This window comes from Cynocephalus volans, chromosome 9 (assembly GCF_027409185.1).
Source record: "Cynocephalus volans isolate mCynVol1 chromosome 9, mCynVol1.pri, whole genome shotgun sequence".
Lineage (NCBI taxonomy): Eukaryota > Metazoa > Chordata > Mammalia > Dermoptera > Cynocephalidae > Cynocephalus > Cynocephalus volans.
The window spans coordinates 89,652,420-89,673,416 of NC_084468.1; the positions used below are offsets into that span (position 1 = coordinate 89,652,420).

The window sequence follows — 20,997 nt, forward strand, 5'->3', positions numbered from 1 at the left end:
TCCTCTCATTTGAAAAACTATATAACTGAAAGAAAAATAAGAATAAAATAGGTCAAGCTTTCAGAAATTCAAGCATGCTTCCACTAATATTTATAGATAACATATTTAGTTAGTTACTGGGTATACCTCAATCTTCCTTTCAGGTAGTCTAATTATAAAACTGCTGATTTAGAAAAAAGGAATTTTGGTTTGTGAGAAGACTGAGAAGCTTCTCTCGATGCAAACAACAAACCAAAACAACCACAAAAAAAGCCAAGTAGAGTTAACTGTGGAATAGAGATTGCAATATTTGCCTTATGGTCATTATGTGTATGTGAGTATGTGTGCATGTGTATGTGTGTTTGGAAGTTTTTATCCTCTACATGCACACAAACATACACGCCAGCACTTTGAGTGTGCTGATAACATTTTGAGTGCAGTGGTAGAGAAAACATCCAATCGCCACAGAAAATAGCAACAAAAGCTGGAGTGCATGGACAGATTGAGAAAGGAGAGAGTTAACATTTAATAACTAGGGAAACAGAGATCCACAGCAGCTGATGGCTAAAAATGAATTACGTAGCTCTTTAAGATCAAAGTTCTTCAAACCTGATTATGATTAACATGTTGGGGTTCCGATGTAGAAACTTTTTCCGGAAATCCAGTCACTGTATAAAAGGGCTAAAGACAAAATGGCGAATTTTTATTAGGGTGGGTGAAAGGTCATATAAAGTAAAACCATATCATTTTAAGTTTTATTATTTCAGAATTTATAATAAATTGACATCGACTAGTATAAATTCTTCACAGATAGATAAAGTGATTAGAATCAAAGGTGAATACTTATAATATTTTTTAAAATAACTTTATGACCCTTAAGAATGATAGAAATTGCTATTTTAAAAAATAAGCTATTTATAATTCTAATTATGAGCAATTACTATTTAGTAAAACTAGATCAACAAAAGGTCTAATGACTTACTCTATATGCCTATGAAAATTAAACTTGGGTCTCTTAAAAATACAGAGCACAACATTTTAATTAAATTAGACTTATCTTTACCTCTATTAGTTTAAATTAATGAGTTTTTCCTGGGCATGGCAAGAAATAATAAGCCACATTTCTCCTTATTCCCCAAATCTTCCCTCTCTAGGTCCAAATACCCTTTAGTCACACCTTTCCATCTATTCCATTCTTTCTGCTCGTTTTCTAAGATCCATTAAAACCAGATATTTCAAACAGTCTACTTTTCATTTTTTAACCAGCATATAAAAGAAACCTAACTAATTGGTAAACTTTAGAAATAAATTTGAAGATCAGATTAATTTTTAGATGATATGTTACAATAGAGTGTTAAGCTTTTACCTGAGGAGTTGTAGATGTTTGGAAGTTTTTTTCCTCCAAATGTTCATTTTTTGATTCTGTGCTGTGCATGCTAAGATTTAAAAGAAAAATAACTTGAAAGAAAAAACAGGACTATAAATCCATAATGAAAACAAACATGTTTAAATGCGATTAATGTTTTGATGATTTTTTAATCATCAAGTTTATCATAGTCAAGTCAGGTGTCTTTATAGTGAAAAATCAGCTCCAAATATTCATTTTTAAAGTTATTAACCAAAGCCATGTGCATAAGTTTTAAAAACCATTACCATACAGATATGTAACCCTTCTCAATAGTTCATAATGTTGGGCCATATCTTAAATGCATATATAGGAAAATTCAGTTCTTTATTTTATGCACTGAACTAGTATGTTTGAGATAATTTCCACCGTTCGTTTACTCTATTTTCAGTCACACTCCTGCATAACAGACTCCAGGGAAACTTGAACTCTGACCTACTACATTAATACTTGCATCTATAAGTTACTGGTACATGCCATCTTTTTATGTCGTCTATTCCAACATTTAAACATATCTGTAAAGTTTTATTTTGAATGAGAATGAACTAGAAGCACATCAAAAGACAAATTACGTCTGGGAGCTTTTATTTTAAAATATCTGTTATCTCTACCTTCTTTGTGATCTTTGCGGGTTTTGAGTGTAGGGAGAGTACCTTTTGTCTTAAAAATATCTTTCAATTTGGGAGTTAACTGTTGAGGACAAAATTTTAAATTTCAAGTTTTAATTTTTAGTATATTACCATACCCCATGGTATACTATAGACATTTTTTAAAAAAGTTACTATACTTTTTAAAAAGGCAAGCAATTTTAATAATGAAATGTTTTAATGAAAAGGGAGTGGAAAGGAACATTAACATTTGAGTATCTACCATAGGCTAGGTGCTTTACAGCTATTGCTTCAAAAAAATATTTCTTTGGTGGCTGGCCCATATGGGAATTCGAACCCTTGACCTTGATATTGTCTCAATTTAATGAAGTAAGATATTACTGTGTAAAAGCCTATATGAAATTATAACTGAATTTATGACTTTATTAAAGCAGAAAATATTTATTTTTAAAAATTGTTAAAAATTAGATCTAAGTCTTTTAAAAATGTAATTCCATTTTAATTAAAGTGATTGTCAAAATTACTACCTTGCCATTAGAATGACTACTTGGTCATTAGCTGTTAGTGATGTCTGAGGTACGGTCTGGGGGGCCCGATAGTCAGCCTCAACCCACCCAGTCCTCTTACTATTGAGGCCACCAAAAGGTAGACTTTTAGCTAAGGCTCTTTGTTTATGTAACCTTACAGCTGGAATGTGCTTGTTTGCAGAAGACCCCTGAGAGTTGGTTTAGCAGTTAAACAGTTTGCATCTTTGGCTTCTGTAACCATGTTGCTTGCTTGGTTAAGCCACCTGAATGTGGAGAAACTGCTTGTCCTAGATATATGTTTAGAAATTAAAACTTACAGAACTCACCTAACCACACTTCCTGCTTCTGTAAAGTTGCTTGAATAAGACCCTAGTTTCTGTAACTCTGCCTGGATTCGGGCAGGGCCAATAAAAAGCTTGTATGCCTGTTCAAGAAAAGTATACAATCACAGCCCTCCCTGTACTCAGGGTCCCAGGCTTTGGAACGTGAGTTCACCTGGGTCCTGCTAGCGTAATAAACTCTCTGACTCTCTACCTTTCTGAGTGACTGGCATTGTTTCCTAGCTAAGTTTGAGATCTTTCCATAACATTACCAGGTTCTTAACTCAGCCACAGGATAGAATTCAAGGGCAGAGTCACAGTAGAATGCGAGAATAGGTTTAATATAACAGATAAGAAATACAGGTTCCACAGAGAGAGTATAGCATAGCTCCAGAGACTGAGCAGGGCCCACACCAAATTTAACACAAAAGTAAGTTCAGTACAGACATCAAGTCTAACACAAAAGCAAGAAACACATACTTAAAGTTCAGTACAAAGTGCAGGCTGGCTCCAGAGAATAAGCAGCTGCTCACTGAAAGTAAGTTTGATACAAAATAAAGTATATGCACCTTAGCCAGCAAAGTGCAGGTTGCCTCCAGGAAAGTGAGCAACAAACCCTGCTTTCAGCTAGGAATTCAGCTTTTATAGTTTCTCTATCTAATGAATGTTCACTTAAGGGGATGGTTCCCAGTCATGTAACATTTCGTCTTGTACATGCTCAATCAGTCTCTTCCCGGAGCATGTTCACCAGTGAGACCCTACCACATGCACCAGGCATATTCAAGAATATTGTGCTCTCTACTGAGCATGCCCAGCCACTGGATTTGCATAAGCCAGTCCCTTGTCTCATCTTCCCATGTTGGTGCTGAAAATAGGTCTAACTGGCAACAGTAACTTTCCTTCAGGGAAGAACCCAGAGCAGGGGGCCTGAGACCTCAGGGAGTGGCTGAAAACACAGAGGCATGTCCTGAAACCTGAGCCCAGGGAAACTGAGCACCTCCTATATCACTTGAGCAGGAGCTCAGTTGTTGTAACCTCTAAGAACAAGGAAGGTGAGTGAATTACCTAAATTGTGTCAAATTCTGGAGGGATATGTTGAAGATTAGAACCATTAAAAAGTTTGGTTTAGAATGCACATGAGTTTTAAGGTCAGGACACAAAGTAATTCACTCACTTAATGTTTGAATGGCTACTATTCTGGGTTCTGAAGGTAAAGCAGCAAAACAAAATAGAAATAAATACAGGTTTCTGCTTTCATGGAGCTTATATTCTTGCTGGGGGAAAGGGGAAGACAATAAATGAAATTTTCAGATTGTGATAAGTACTGAAGAAAATAAACGAGGATGATAGTACAGTGATCAAGGTGACATTTGAACGGTGACCTAAATGAGGAGAAGCTGAGTCATAACTAGACAGACGGACAAGGAGCAGGCAAACCTAACACCAAGAATCATACAAGTAGAGATATCAAGAAATCAGGCAGCATATTTTAAGATCTGCAAGGATGTAATGATTAGGATGGCAGGGTTTGGAATCCAGGCAAGAAGACTATGCATTAAAGCTCAAAACGTAGGTAAGGAGTCTGAATAATAAATGTACAGATTAGCAGCTCTAAGAGAAGCATGACACTGAATCAAGCAATATGTTGACTGGCAAGTGGTAAATACTCTTTACATATCTGCCCAAAGTGGAATTGGTGTTATCCTAGTAACTGAAGGCAAGCACTTTGGAGCTGTGATAGAAATGTATTCCACTCTCCCTTTTAACTTTTAATAACTGTAGAATGTGATTTATATCCATAGGCCTTAATTTCCTTATCTGAAAAATACTGATATGATAATGCTTAACTTATTGGATATCATAAGGATTAAATGGCATAGAAATAGCCGACACAAGCTGAACTGTAATGCACGTACTGTGAATCATCTTATTCAATTATCACAACAACTCTATGAGATATTTACGATTATTATCACCATTTTACAGATGTTGAAACTGAGACCCAGGAAGGTCAAGTAACTTTCTCAAAGTCATACAACTAGCAATTGGCAGAACTGGAATTTGAACCAAGTACTTTTTGATATTACTCAAATCCTTGTTATTGATGGTGTTGTCTTTTTCCTTTTAGCTATTCTGGTGACACTGTGTTGTGAATTTAAATTGCATTTTCTTGACAGTTAATGAACTTTTTAATATATTATTGGCCATTTCAATATCTTATTTAATAAAATGTCTATTCAAATCTGTTGCCAATTTAAAAATCTTATTGGATGCCATTTTCATATTGATTTGTTGGAGTTCTTTATGTATTCTAGACATAAATCTTTTATTGGATATATAAATAGCCAATATTATTTCCTATTCTGTGGACTGCCTTTTCACTCTGATGATATCTTATTAAAAATATATCTTAATTTGGCCCAGTTTATCCTTTTCTTCCTCTATGGAAGCTCTGAAACTTTTATTGTTTCAGAAATCTTTGCCAACCCTGAGGTCATAAAAGTATTCTATATATTCTTCTAGAATCATTATTGTTTTAACTTTCACATTTAGGCCTATGGTCCATCTGGAATTGATTTTCATGTATGGGATGTGAGGCAGAGATCAAAATTCATTTTTTCTCATATTAATATTTAATTGACCCAGCACCACTAAAAAGATCATCTCTTACCCATTGCATTGCACTGTCACCTTTATTGTAAGTCAGGTGACCACATATATGTGAATTTATTTTTGGATTCTAGTCTGTTCCATTGGCCCATTTGTCTGTCCTTATGCCAACATTACACTAGTGTTTGTATTGATATCTGGTGTACTACATTCTCCAGTTTTGTTCTTCAGTGTAGGATTGACTCTTTGTATTTCCACAAAAATTTTAGAATCAAGTTGTCAGTTTACACACACACATGCACACAAACACACACTGCTGGAATTTTGAATAAAATTACGTTGAATCTCTCTCTCTCTCTCTCTCTATTGATCTATATACATCAATTGGGGAGAACTGACATCTTAGTATTGAGGTTTTCAATCCTTGAACATTGTATATCCCTCCATTTATTTAGATTTTCTTTGATTTACCTTAATAATGTTTTGTAGTTTTCAGTGTAGAGATCTCACTTAGGCTTATTTTAGGTATTTGATATTTTTTGGATGCCCACAAAAATATTATCATCTTTGTTCTGGGTTGAATGTGTCCTCCAAAAGTTCATGTGTTGGAAACTTGATCCCCATTTTAACAGTGTTAAGAGGATGGAAAATCCATTTATGATATTTGAAATGTGTGCCTTTATGAGATGATTGGATTGTGAGGACTATGCACTCATGAATGGTTTAATCCATTTATGGAGTAATGGGTTAATGGGCTATCAGTGAGTAGATTAGGGGCTTTACAAGGAGAGCAAGTGAGCATATTAATAAACACTCTTGTCCAGCCCTTGTTATGTGATACCCTATGTTGAAACAGGACTCTGTGAAGAGTTCCCAAAAGTAGAAGGCCCTCAACATATGTGTCCTCTGGACCTTGGATGTCCCAGCCTCCAAAACTGTAAGAAATAAATTTCAGTTCTTTATAAATTACCTAGCATCTGGTATTCTTTTATAAGCAACAGAAAATGGACTAATACAGAATACTGCTACTGAGAAGTGGAGTGTTGTTCATAAAAAATACCTGAAAATGTGGGAGCAGCTTTAGAACTGGGTAATGGGCAGAGGCTGGAAGAATTCGGAGGAGCAGGCTAGAACAACCCTAGGTTCTGGTGAGGGCTTAGAATGTAGGAAGACACAAGAAGGTTTGGAACTTCTTAGATATTAGTCAAATGGTAGTGATTAGAATGATGATAGAAATATGGACTGTAAAGACCATTCTGAGGAGGTCTCATATGTAAATGAGGAGTTTATTGGACACTGGAGCAAAGCTCATCATTGTTATGAACTGGCAAAGAAATTGGCTGAATCGTGTTCATGCCCAAGGGCTTTATGGAAAGTGAAACTTAAGAGCAATGAACCAGGGTATTTAGAAGAAGAAATACCTAAGCAGCAAAACATTCAGGCCACTGCATGGCTACTTTTAACTGCATACAGTGAAGTGAGAGAAAAAAGAGATGACTTAAAGATAGAATTTATAATTAAAAGAGAAGCAGAATGTAAAAAGTTGGAAAACTCTCAGCATGGCCACATAAAGAGTGAAAAAGTGTATTTGGGAGAGGAAACGAAGGGTGTAGCACAGCAACTGTTTGCTAAGGAGATTAGTATGAAGAGAAGGGATCACTAACAGAATGGAAGAAAGACCCTAAAGGCTTTTCAGAGATCTTCAATGCTGGTCCTCCCATCACAGGCCCAGATGCCTGGGAAGTCAGATGGCTTTGGGGAACAGGCTCAGGGTACCCTGCATAAGCTCACTGCTCAGGGCTGCCTTGGGTCTCTGTTCCAAGCATTCCAGTACAGCACTCCTTGGCAGCCCCAGCTGTAGCTAAATTGGCCCCAGGTGCTGCTGGACCAGCTGCTTCAGAAGATTCAAGCAGAAATCCCTAGCAGGATCCACATGGCATTGTCTTCAAGCTTGCAGACTGTAGGAGCTGTGGAAGAATGGCAGCTTCCACCCAAATTTCAAAGGTGTATGGAAAAGCCTGGGGGCCCAGGAAGAAATCTGTTCCAGGGGCAGAGTCACCACAGACTTCCTAGAGCAATTCCAAGTGGAAATGGGGGTTGGAGTTGAAGCAGAGGACTCCCACCAGGACCAAACTTAGTGAAGCTACGTGAATGGGGCAACCATTGAGACTCCAGAACTGTGGAATTTCCAGTGTGCAACATCAGCCTGGGAGAGCTGAAGCATGGGCTAAGTCCAGAAAAGTCATATGGGTAGGGGTGCCCAAGCCCTTGGGGGCCCAATATCTGCACCACTGTGTAGAGGATGCTGGACATGGAATCAAGGGACATTTTTCTCCTGCTTTGAGATTTAATGCCTGCCTTCTTGGGTTCTGAACATGCTTAAGACCTGTTACCCCTTCCTTTTGGCTCATTTCTCCCTTTTGCAAGGGGAATGTCTGTCTTATGACTGTCCCATCATTGTATCTTGGAAGCAGATAACTTCTTTTGATTTCACAGCTGAGACTTTGAACTTTGGAGTTGGCACTGGGATGCGTTAAGACCTTGGGGCTATGGGGATGGAATGAATATATTTACATGGGGAGAGGACATAAATTTTGGGGGACAGGGGTGGAATGCTCTGGGTTGAATGTGTCTCTCAAAAATTTATGTATTGGAAACTTGATCCCCATTGTAACAGTGTTAAGAGGGTGGGAAATCCATTTATGATATTTGAAATGTGGGTCTTTAAGAGGTGATTGGATTGTGAGGACTATGCCCTTGTGAATGGATTAATCCACTCATGGAGTAATGGGTTAATGGTTTAATGGAATATCAGGGAGTAGACTGGGGGCTTTATAAGGAGAACAGGTGAGCATGTTAATAAATACTCTTACCCAACCCTCATTATGTGATATCCTATGTTGCCCCAGGATTTTGTGGAGAGTTCTCACCAAGAAGAAGGCCCTCACCAGATGTTTCCCCTGATCTTGGACATCCTAGCCTCCCAAACTGTAAGAAACAAAGTTCATTTCTTTATAAATTACCCAGCATGATGTATTCTGTTACAAGCAAAAGAAAATGGCCTAATACAATTTTAAAAATTCACTATTTGGTTTTTGTTGGCATACAGCATACTGGTAATTTTTTTTCATTTTACTTAATATCCAGGTCTTGATAAATTCACCTAATTCTAATAGTCTGTAGATTCTTTTGGATTTTCTAAGTATATAGGTATGTGGTCAGCAAATATGTTTTATTTCTTCCTTTTTAAACTTTATGCATTTTCTTTCTTTTTATTTTTTTCATTGCTCTGTCTATAATTTGTCTTTATGGTTGCTCTACATTCTTGCCAACTTTGGTCTTGTCTGTCTTCAGCATTTCTTTTAGTAGATCTGTTGGAAATAAATTCCTTCATTATTTCTTTGCCTGAAAATGCCTTTATTTTCCCTTTGCTTTTGAAAGTCATTCTCACTGGACACAGAATTCTAGGCTAGAATTTATTTTCTTTAAGCACTTTAAAGATGTATTCAGGATCCCATAGTTTCTGTTGAAAATTTAACTGTCATCTTGCCATGGCTCCTTTAAAGATTTTATATATATATATATATATATATATATATATATATATATATATATATATATATATATATATATATATATATATATATATATATATAAAATACACACACACACGCACACACACACACTTAAGCTGATATAAATCATAGTTATTAAAATTACTTATTAACTTTTTTATTGTGGTAAAATATGCATAAAATTTAACATTATAACCATTTTAAAGTGTACAGTTCAGTGGCATTAATTACATTTACATTGTAAAGTAACCATCACCATTGTACGTCTCCAGAACTTTTTCATCATCCCAAACTGAAACTGTGTATGCATGCAACAATAACTCTCCATTCTCCCCTCCCCAAAGCCCCTGGTAACCACCATTCTACTTTCTGTCTCTATGGATTTAACTATTCTAGGTACCTCATATAAGTGGAATCATACAATATTTGTCTTTTTGTGTCTGGCTTATTTTACTCAGCATAATGCCTTCAAACGTCATCCATGTTGTAGCATGTATCAGAATTGCCTTCCTTCTTAAGGCTGAAAAATATCCATTTTATGTATATACCACATTTTGTTCATCTATTCATCCACTGATACACACTTGGGTTGCTTCCATGTTTTGGCTATTGCGAATAATGCTGCTATGGACATGGGTGTACAAGTATCTGAGTCCCTATTTTCAATTCTTTTGGGTATATACTAGAAGTGAAATTGTTGGATCATAGGTAATTCTGTTTGATTTTTTTAAGAACCATCATAGTGTTTTCCACAGAGGCTATACCATTTTACATTCACAATAGCAATGCACAAGGGTTCCAGTTACTCCATGTGTACACCAACACTTGTTACTTTCTGCTTCTTGATAATAGCCATTCTAATGGGTAAGAGATGGTATCTTGTAGTTTTGATTTGTACTTCCCTAATGATTAGTAATGTTGAGCATCTTTTCATGTGCTTATTAGCCATTTGTATATATCTTCTTTGGAGAAATGTCTGTTGAAGTCCTCTGCTTATTTTTTAGTTGCATTGTTTGGTTCTTTGTTGTTGAGTTATAGGAGTTCTTTATATATTTAGATATAAAAATCTTACCTGACACATAATTTGCAAATATTCTCTTCCATTCTGTGGGTTGCCTTGTGATTTTGTTGATAGTGTCCTTTACTGCATAAAAGTTTTTAATTTTGGTGTAGTCCAATTTACCTATTTTTTCTTTTGTTGCATGTACTTTTGGTGTCATATCCAAGAAATCATTGCCAAATCCAGTATTTTTATTGAAACATAATTGATTATACATGTCCATGGGGCACAGAGTTGCATACCAATACCTATGTGCAATATGTGATACTCAAATCAGGATGATTAGTATATTCAATATTATATGATGTTATTTTTCATGGCCCTTTATCAATTCTTCCCTTAAATATTCTTTGAAAAGTTTTTTATATTTTTAGTGCTTACAATCATAGGTATTTTAATGTCTCTAACTAAAAAATCTGGGTGACCTTTGAGTCTGTTTCAATTTTCTATCTGGATTTAGAATCATATAGCATTGTCTTACAGTTAGCATGGTTAATAATTTTTATTGAAAGCTTGACTTGTGTATAAAAAAATTGCACAGTCTCCAGGTGATATTTTCCTCCAGAGAGAAAATATGGAATGTGGGAGTGATAATCACTTTAAGATAATCAGAGACTGAACTCAGAGAATACAGGTTTGTAACACTCAGTTTTTCCTTAAATTTGTCCTGATTCCTCAGGCATAATCCTCTAGGGATTTTGCCTGAGATGTCCTCGAATTATGGTAGCATCACTTGCTTCTCCCACATCAGGGATACCTTACCATTTCCCAACTTGGATAACTCCTATTATCCATGCTTGCCTATCCTGGGATAGCTACATTAAATTCTCCAAGGTTACATAGATATAAGTAAAGAAGCTGGGGCCAAAATCAGGCAGTCTGACTCCAGAGCCCATACTCTTAAAACTAAAGTTCCTATAATGTGACAGACACTGTGCCAGACCTAGACTAAAGCTATCACAAGGTTTTAGATGATAATGTTTAGGAAATGGCCAATGGTCTACTGAGAAAAGAGAAATAAATCGGTTAAACAACTATCTAATTTTTTGACTTTTCCATTTTAGAAAAGGGAACTATTAAAAATCCTTAGGAAATAAAATAAAAGCCTTAAGAAAAACTTGAAAAACAGAATATAATAGATGAATAAGTCATAAAAGGCTAAAATTACTTAGAAATAGCTCATTGTAAGTCAATTATAAAGGTGTTAAGACCCCTCACTATCATGTCTATAATGCTTCCCATTGCCTCTGACCAGACCTTTACATGCTCCTCACCTGCCAAGTACTTTCACTGAGCACTCTTGACCTTCTGCTATACAATTATTAAACTTTTATATTCTCAACCTCTTTTTAAAGCATTCTCTCAAATTTTGTGCCATATCTGAAACCAACACTTTCCTCTAAGGTCACTGATTCCCCTATAGTCCTCTTACATAATAGCTATTTATTCATTAACATTCCTTCTGACATCCCACTGCTACTTCTAAGCCCTCTTATATAGGAAACAAAACAAAACAAAAAAACTCCTGCTTGTATAACTTGACAATATCACCTTCTCCCTCCTTCACTGTCATTTACTGTCCTAATTTTTGTCCCTTTCCATTATTCACCAAAGACATTAGCATCTGACACCAACATTTATAATCTCTGTGAGTGTCTTAACCATACACTTGGGTAATTCATCTACTACCTTGGTTCCTCAGTTATTTGCTTCCTTTTCAATATAGGAAAGCCCACACTGAACCATTTCATCATCCAAAATGCTCTATTATCAATAACCACTAATTCAGGTGTCTACTTCTTTGAATAGTACTTCATCTTCTCTCAGTTTTCTTGTTGAATTACATTTACTTCATCATCTCCAATTATTCATCAATCTCATTGGATGTGCAGTACAATGACCCCTTTAGCTCAATCCTTCAGCCCTTTACCTTCCTCATCTTCTTTTTGTATTCAACATCTGTGATCCATCACTCCCAAAATATTGTTATTAATATCCTAAACTTTCTTGAATAAGTTTATTTTTGTTTTGTTGCTGCACCTTTCTAGAAATACCTCAGTCCTGTAACCATTCTATTACCCTATTTCTCCATTCACTTAATTGAAAACTGAATACTGCTATAGAAAGCTACCTTAGAGTACGTGGCATCACCATAAATGCATAACAAACTCAAGTGGGCCTTTAAAATGTACCATTAACATTTACTTTAAAATGTATACATTTTCTGTCAACTCACTTTCCCCAGCGACTATTCCAAACCTTTTTCACTCTTCTCAAACCACTGATCTTCCACATATTCCCCTTCATTCTCAGTAGATAGCTAACTCTACCTCCGTCTTCCGTCTACAAACTTATCCTCTTCTCCTCTCCTTCTTCCCTCTTCTTCATTAAAAGAAGTGTCCTTCCTCCTATCTACGGCAATCAGAGCACTTGTATTTTGGACCATGTCTCTTCCTGTATTCTCAAGAATTTTATACTATCAACGATCCTTCTCTGCCCGATCAACTATCCCTGCTCTCCGACTTCCTTTCAACCAGAACCTCCCCAACAACTTTTAAATGAGCTCATTTTTAAAAAAGTTTCCCAGAAACCCACATCCCTAGTCACTTATTGCCTCATCAGTCTCCATTCCTTCACCATAAACCTTTTGGAGAGTTGGCAATTCTCCCAGTCTCCTTTTCCCCACCAAGCACTCATTCATCAGTATTCTCCAGCTGAGGTTCTATTCCTTTCACTCCACAAAGTAATTCCATCTAAGGTAAAAATTAACCTCCATATGGAACACATGGCATAATGAAACATTTTTCTTTTGGTTCTTGTAAAACTAATCTCTCACTTCCCCGCATCTTACTTATTATTCTTTTCATGTTACTTTTACACACTCATCTTTCTATATTTAACTGCTAAAAGTTGGGGAGCCTGAAAGTCCCTCAATCTTTCCTCAATCCTCCACCAGTTCACTGGTTGGGTTCCCTAATACTCCTCACTGGCTTTAAGATAAAAACAGAAATATTTAACATGACCTACAGGATTCTGCCCAGTGGTTCCCTCTCTAAACTAATTTCACACCATTCCCTATCCATTTTTTTTTTCACTCTGTTTTTCAGAGTGGACAATTTCTATTTATTTATCATCAAGTTCACTGATTCTTTTCTCATTTATTTCCATTCTGCCACTCAGACTATCGGAGAATTTTTAATTTTAGATATTGAATTTTTTAGTTAAATTTTTTTACTTGCTTCTTTTTTACAGTTTCTATTTTTCTGCTGTGAATTTGTATCTTCCCATTCATTACAATTATGCTCATCTTTACCAAATGGAACATAGTTATAATGGCTGCTTTAAAATCTTTGAAAATTCTAAAATCTGTGTCATCTTGGGTTTTGATTTACATCACCTTTTGATTTACTTTTCCCTAAGACAGTCATTTCCTTATTCTTTATATGTTTGGAGCATATGCTGGACATTTTGTCATGTAGACTCTGGGTCCTATTAAAATTCTCTGAAGAATAATTAAACATTTTGTGTTTGTTTTAGCAGGTAGTCAACTTGGTTAGGTGAAGATCATAAGCTCTCTCTTACTTTCTATGGGTATCAGTTCCAATCTCAGTTGCTTTCAAAGCCTTTGCTATGTTGCCTTTGATATATCCCATGGATGAGCCACTTAGGGGTTAGTCTGTGACTTAGGCAGTGGTTTTTTATCTTACTTCTGTTCTTAAAATCTTTGCTATGCTGTTTCAGGCCTATCTCATGCATGTACAATTCAAGGTGACCCAAAACAATTGGTTGGGTTCATACACAGAATTAAGGAACCCTTTTCTCCAGCTTCTCCTTTCCTGAATCCCCCCACCCCCAATACCTTTTCAGGCCTCCTTTCCTGGTTCCTCTGGCCAGAAGATGGGGTTTCCTCTGAGTTTTAGCTGCCCATCATGCCACAAATAGGGCATACTCTTGGGGAAAATCCATAGGAGGAAAAAATCAAAAACAAAACCACCACCAACAGAGATTCCTCACACTCTCTTTGGATTATTAGGGTCCATTTCCCAGAATTTCAGGCCATAAAAACTGGTTTTCTATTGCAGTTTTGGTCTCTTGTGCTGTAGTTGCACAACTGCATGACTGGGGCTTTCCTTCAGGTCAAAGCCAAAGTGCAAGAGAAATTTATTGCTGTGGATTGATTCCTCTTCACAATCCACTTGCTTTTGTTTACTTTTCAGAGTCCTCAGGTAGTTACTCTTTTCATTTTATCTAGAGTTTCTGGTTGTAAGCAACAGAAAAGATAGATTGTAGTAGGCCTATTCCATCTCGGATGAAACCTGTAAGCCTACGGGCTCCATGAAAAGAGGGACTATATCTAGTATTACTCTTGATCTACATATTGCCTGGCACATAGTAGGCACTCAGTAAATATTTGTGGAATAAACATTGAATGAACTGAGAATTTTAAAATGCCAGATACTCAAAATAAAAAAATCATTTCTGCATCGTTAAGAAGAAAGGCATATTTAGTAGAAGAGTAAGAGATTCCAAAACTAACAATAGGTTTTTCAAATACATTAAGGAAAAGGAAGAAAATTATAAAATGAGTAAGATCCTTAACGATCATGTTGCAAAAGCAAAGAATGAAAAGGACAACATCGACAGAATCTTTAGAAAATGATTCTGCTTCTATAGAACCAAAACCTAAAGAGCAAAAGTTTTGAAGAACCAGGACCTTGGATAGGACGGATTTCTGGTACAACTTTAAATGGAGGAAGCCAAGAGGAAAAAACAGATAATAGAGCAATGTAAAGATTAGAAGCAGGCTAGGTAGGACGTGTGAGCCTTAGTTTTATCCCAATTATCCCTTTTCTTCTTTTTTAATACAGTGCCTGTCCCCTTTTTTCTTTGCTCTAGATATCTCCTTATATCTATCTTTCTTTGGATTTATCTCTTCCACTGGACATCTCTTTCTCTCTTCTCTAACCAATTTTTTAAATGGCTTTTCCTTCATATAAATTTTGTAATTTAAAATGTAGATAAATCAAACTCATAAATGCCATATTTTTAATAGGTGGGGTTTTTTTTTAGGAGTCACTCTCCTGACAGAAATATATCTTGCCAACAGCTCTGTGCAACTGCTTGAAATAAATTTGATATAAACAAAAGCCTACCTGTATAATTCAGAAGTAACTGTGGTAAAACCCTGGTGCCCAAGGGTTATAGTGACTGCATCCTGTTAGGAATTCTCTCATTGTATGTCTGGATAGCTGGCATAATGCAAAGAATGAGGGCTTTGAAATCAGAAATACACTAGTTGTATGATCTTGGGTAAACTACAATCTCTTGTCCTCTTTTTTTTTTGTTTTGGCAGCTTGCTGGTATGGGGATCCATACCATTGACCCTGGTGTTACAAGGCTGTGCTCTACCCAACTGAGCTGACCAGCTAGCCCCTCTTTAATGGGCACAGTACACTATCTATTGTTCTTACTTTGCACTCACAGATAAGAAAAGCAGAATCAAATTTGAGAACAATCAAATATGTTTACTGAGTAAGTTACTAGAATCATGACATGCTTTTTGTTTACTAGCAAAAACCAGGTTTCAGACTGGTTTATAGTCAAGTATCTTACATTTATAATCACCTCAGTTTTTAACAATTTTATGGTATATTAATTTCAATAAGCTTCTTAAAATCCTTTTTGGAATGAGGCAGAGCATAAATACATACATACATATACACATACCTTCCCATTATGGGGATTAAGTGAGATGTTTGTACAACATATAGCAAAAGCTATGGTATTCAAATTTCTTTATTAAAAGTATATAATATACTGTTATCATTAAATTGCTAGGCTTTGCTTTTATTTTTACTTTTTTTGGAGGTTGGCCAGTATGGGAATCCAAACCCTTGACCTTGGTGTTATAGCACCATGTTCTAAGCAACTGAGCCAACTCGGCCAGCCCAAGGCTTTGCTTTTAAAGTAGTAGATCACTTTGAAGGGTTTAAAGGTTCCCTTTTCACCTTGTTTTATTAGAATATCTGTTTGATTACATATATATTAGTAATGGACACAGTGCAGTATTGTAAAAGAATTGGGCTGTCTAAGCTCTGTGCTTTTTGTCTGCTAGACAATATTGAATAAACTTCTTGTCACTTCCCCTCTCTGCACCTCAATTCCAAACCTATAAAATGGGATAGGGAGGAAGGATCTTAGGTGATCTAAGGACCTTATCAGTTTTAAGTCTATGATTCTATTCTTTGATGGACCTACTAAGTAACAGGGTGAAAGAATACCAACACATGCTGCTTGGGAAGTACACTTCTTAAATAAACATTTTAAATTATATAGATGTATCACTTAACATAAATAACTTTTTTTCTTTCCCTGGTGTGTTCCTGTACAATATGGTTTTATCCTCTACTTTTTTTCTTTCCCTGGTGTGTTCCTGTACAATATGGTTTTATCCTCTTGGAGCAATGCTGTGCAATAGTGACATCTAATGACTACACCACAGATCATCCAGCAAAAATTTATGACCAACTCTGACTTATAAATGTGAATGATTCACTTGTGGCTTAGCTAAATAGTTTAAAATCATTCTCTACTTTTCCCCTCTGTCGATTTAAGCAATGCCAATTACATTTGACAGTAGGTTTAATAATTGGGTACATAAGAACTGAAATTTCCTTAAAAAATCAAAACACAGAGTTCTGTATAAATTATTCTAAATGATACTGCAACTTTTTTCTCTTCATTGAGAGTGGCAGAACTAGGATTTGAATTCGGGTGTTTCAAAATGTAGTCCATGCCCTTAGCCACTATGCATTACTGACACATAACAGGCATTTAACTTACATTTATTCAGTTAATGTTAGGTAAAGCGTATGGGTCAATATCCATGTTTGTGAGTATGTACTGCTTTAGTATCTTTAGAACTATTGCTACCTTTCAGACAAATAACTCTTCTTGAGGCTATATCAAAAATCATCAGATAAAAACAATTATAGTGTAAGTCTTTCTAAACTACTGAATTTGAGAGCTACATCCATAAAGAGAATATTCTTTATGAAAGCATTTGAGCAAGATCATTTTTTAAAAAAGATAATGAATAGCTGGTATTATTATTTAATCAGGACAATAAAAAAACTGAGCTAAACTACTACTGTAATTCAAATTTTCTTCCACTGTTAAAATTCCTGTAGTATTTAGGGTTTGTTCTTATTAATCAGATATTATCTTACATTTTTATTCTTTTCAGCAGCCTAGATCATATTTCCAAAATAAATGGTAAGGTGTCTGTTTTAGTCCGTTTTGTGTGTCTATAAGAGAATACAACAGACTGGGTAATTTATAATGAACAGAAATTTATTTCTCAGTTCTGGAGGCTGGGAAATGCAAGATCAAGGTGATGGCATTTGGCAAGGACCTTGTAACTGAGTCCTCTGGAGGGAGAAAACACCAGGTCCTCACATGGCAGAAGGTATAAAGGCAAGATAGGCAAGAGGGAGGGAGCTGAATTTTTGCCCTTTCTTAATGGCACCAATCCTACTCATGAGGATGGAGCCCTCATAACCTAATAACCTCTTAAAGGTCCCACCTCTTAATACTGATACAATGGCAGTTAAATTTCAATATGAGTTTTGGAGGGGATAAACATTCAAACCATCGGAGTGTCTTTGTGCTGCTACAATAAATTTTCTCACAGTTCTGTGTTGGGGATTCAGTTTCAACATAAACCTCGGAATGGAAGGAAACTTTCAAACCATAGCATTCTGCCCCTGGCCCCCCCAAATTCATATCCTCTCACATATAAAATACATTTATTCTATCCCAATAGATCCAAAAGTCATAAGTCATTCCAGCATCAACTCAAAGTCTAGAGTCTCATCTAAATCAGATATGAGTGAGACTCAAGGCATGATTCATCCTGAAGCAAATTGCTCTCTAGCTAATGAGCCTGTGAAATCAAACAAGTTTTGCACTTTCAAAATACAATGGTGGGACAAGCAGAAGATAAAAATTCCTATTCCAAAAGGGAGAAATAGGAAAGAAGACAGGGGTAATAGGTCCTAAGAAAGTCCAAAACCCAACAAGGCAAATAATATTAAATCTTGAGGCTTGAAAATAACCTCTTTGACTCCATGTCTTGTCTTCTGGATTCATTAGGTCAGGGGTTGGGCCTCCAAGTCTCCTGGCAGCTTCAACCCTGTGGCTTTGCTAGGCGCAGCCCATGCAGTGGCTCTCACATGTTGGAGTAGCATGCTTGTGGCTCTCCCAGGCTGGAGTTGCACACTGGTGGTTCTATTAGTTTAGGATTGGGGGTAACCCTGCTCTCATGGCTTCACTAGGCATTGCCCTTGTTGAAACTCTCTGTGGTGGCCTCACCCCTGTGGCAGTTCTCTGCCTGGCCCCAACGCTCTCTGAGGCCTCCTTTGAAATCTAGGTGAAGGTAGCAATGCCTCCATATCTTGTGCACTCTGCACACCTGCATAGCTAGCGCCCCATGGATGCCACCAAGATTTATCGCTTCTGGCCTCTGGAGCCACACCTGGACCCACCTGAGCCACAGCTGGGTCAGTTAAGGAGCACTGTGCCACAGTGTGTGAAGCAGAAACTTGAGGCAGCCATGGGCAGCATGCCCCAAGGCCCCGTGGGCACCCTGGGCCCCTCCCTTGAAACTGTTCTGCTCTCAAGGCCCCAGGACTCTGAGCCTGTGATGGGTATGGCAGCCTTGAAGATCTCTGAAATGCCTTTGAGGTCATTCTCACTGTCTTGATGAATAGCATCTGGCTTCCTTCTATTCATCCTAATCTCCTTATCAAACATTTCGCTTGGCCACACCATTGTTATTATCTCCTGAATATGCCTTTTTATTCTTTGTAACCTGGCCAGCCTAAGAATTTTCCAACTAAGTTCTGCTTCCTTTTAGATTATAAATTCTGCCTTTAATTCGTGTTTTCTCACATTTTACTAAAAGCAGTCAAGAGAAGTCATGTAGCATCCTCAACACTTTGCTTAGATGTTTCTTCTGCTAAATATCCTAGTTCATTGTTTTCAACTTCTGCCTTCCATAAAGCACTGGGACATTGACACAATTCAGCCAAGTTCCTTTGCCACTTTATAACAAGATGGCCTTTCCTCCAGTTTTCTATAAGATATTCCTCATTTCCAACTAGGACCTCATCAGAATGGCCTCTATTGTCCACATTTCTACCAGAGTTCTGAGCACGACCACTTAGATAATCTCTAAAAAGACTGAGGCTCTCTCTATAGCTCTCCTCTTCTGAGCCCTCACCAGAACCACCATTAACACTTTGTTCACAGCAATCTAGGCTTTTCTCTAGCAGGCACTTCAAAACTGCTCCAGCCTGTATCCATTACCCAGTTCCAAAGCCACTTCTACATTTGCAGTTATTTGTTATATCAACACTCTACTTCTTGGTACCAAATTCTTAGTCTGTTCCTGCTGCTATAATAAAATACCTAAGACTGGCTAATTTATAAAGAACCATAATTTATTTTCTTACAGTTCTGGAGATTGGGAAGTACAACATCAAGGTGCCAGCAGGTTCAATGTCTGGTGAGGGCCCGGTCTCTGCTTCCAAAATGGCACCTTGAATGCTGCATCCTCCGGGGGAAATGAACACTGTGTCCACACATGGCAGAAGGGATGGAAAGGCAAAAGGGGCCTAGCTAGTTCCCTCTAGTCCTTTTATAAAAACTGATGAGGGCAGACCCTCATTGCCTAATCACCTCCTAAAGGTCCCACCTCTTAATACTGCTGCATTGGGGATTAAGTTCCAACATGAATTTTGGAGGAGACATAAATAGTCAAACCATAGCATAAGGCATGGCAGGGTTCAGAGCACGTTTCATATTCTTGTTTTTCACTTAGCACCAATTGCAATGATTTTTCTCAATTATAGAAATTAAAGTTACCAACAACTTACCCAGAATCCAAGGTTTTGCCACACATGGCATCAAACTATCTTGTCATTTCTCTTTAGGTTTTTCTCTCGATCCTACATTTCAATCAAATAAAACTGTTAATTTTTCTCCCATGCTTTTATTTGTTCTCTGTTATTTGGTTGGAATACCTTCCCAGTATATGTTGTTTTGTTTTATAAATGACATCCATTGCTTAAGAGTCATTCCGAATAAAGCTTCCTGCAATGCATACCACAAACTAGATGTCTTCTTCCCCTTTTGAATTCTCATGTCATTTTATGATTTGCTTTACCTTCTTTTACCTCTCTCGTTGTCCTTTCTTTGTATTCTTTACTGGCTTCTTTCCGCTACTCATTCCTTAAATGTTGAGGTTCCTCAGAATTCTGCCCTATGCTCTATTTCTCTCTCATTCTATACACATTTCTTAAAAATATCTATTCTATTCCCATGGCTCCAGTAATGACTTATACGTTGAGGAGTTTGGCCTAGAAAAGCTCTCTTGAGATTGTAACTAGTATAACTACTTACTGAGTATCTCTACTTGGCTTATAAACATTTTTTTTTTTTTTTTTTTGTCTTTTTCGTGACTGGCACTCAGCCAGTGAGTGCACCGGCCATTCCTATATAGGATCCGAACCCGCGGTGGGGGTGTTGCTGCGCTCCCAGTGCCGCACTCTCCCGAGTGCGCCACGGGCTCGGCCCGGCTTATAAACATCTTAAGCTTAGTATATGCACAACCAAATTTAAGATCATTCCCCACCAAATGAGTTCCTTCTTTAGAGAATTTCCTCTCTCTGAGAATGAAGCCACCGTCTACCTAGTTGCTAAATTAATGTATTAGTCCATTTCTGTTGCTTATAACAAAATACACAGAACTGAGTGATTTATAAAGAAAATGAAATTTATTGCTTACAGTTTCTGAGGCTTGGAAATCCACAGTCCAAGAAACACATCTGGTGGTGGCAGCAGCGATTCCT

At 36.9% G+C, this 20,997-nt stretch overlaps 1 protein-coding gene across 1 annotated transcript in view; it reads right to left on the reverse strand.

Moving 5' to 3' along the window:
* The window catches only part of SLC9B1 (solute carrier family 9 member B1), a 98,314-nt gene that overhangs the window by 72,543 nt on the left and 4,774 nt on the right, over positions 1-20,997 (reverse strand). The window contains exon 2 of the mRNA XM_063108107.1: positions 1,346-1,415. Coding sequence (XP_062964177.1) covers positions 1,346-1,414 — 69 coding nt within the window. The 5' untranslated portion in view covers position 1,415. The remainder of the gene's footprint in view (positions 1-1,345; positions 1,416-20,997) is intronic.